Raw genomic sequence first — 325 nt, 5'->3', positions numbered from 1 at the left:
TGGCCAAGCAGACCCTGCCATCGGGTCTCCTGGGGGACCCGCAGGGGAGCGGCCGGCCAGGGTTGGAATCGCGGTAGCAGCGCCCCCTCCCGGCCTGGGCCCCGCAGTGCCCCGCGGACTCGGAGCTCCTGCAGTGTGTAGAGGGGGCCGGGCGTCTACGGGGCGGGGACTCGGGGACACGCAGGCGGGGCGGTCCTGAGTGGTCCCCTTCCGGCGCAGCTCACCGGCCTCTTTCTCGGAGTGTCGGCGCTGCCCATGGCCGAGGTGCTGGAGCCAGATCCCGCGGCAGCCGACGGCTCGGAGGCCCTCGCAGAGACGCCGGGCT

The 325-nt window shown here is 74.5% G+C and overlaps 1 protein-coding gene across 1 annotated transcript in view; it reads left to right on the top strand.

The window, feature by feature from the left end:
• The first annotated feature begins 208 nt into the window (after positions 1 to 208).
• HEBP2 (heme binding protein 2) overlaps positions 209 to 325 on the top strand; it is a 5,766-nt gene continuing 5,649 nt past the window's right edge. The window contains exon 1 of the mRNA XM_024739420.1: positions 209 to 322. Coding sequence (XP_024595188.1) covers positions 256 to 322 — 67 coding nt within the window. The 5' untranslated portion in view covers positions 209 to 255. The remainder of the gene's footprint in view (positions 323 to 325) is intronic.

This window comes from Neophocaena asiaeorientalis, unplaced genomic scaffold, assembly GCF_003031525.2.
Source record: "Neophocaena asiaeorientalis asiaeorientalis breed wild unplaced genomic scaffold, Neophocaena_asiaeorientalis_V1.1 scaffold162, whole genome shotgun sequence".
Lineage (NCBI taxonomy): Eukaryota > Metazoa > Chordata > Mammalia > Artiodactyla > Phocoenidae > Neophocaena > Neophocaena asiaeorientalis.
Note: the sequence above shows the minus strand (reverse complement) of the source record. Positions and strands in the feature narration are given on the sequence as shown.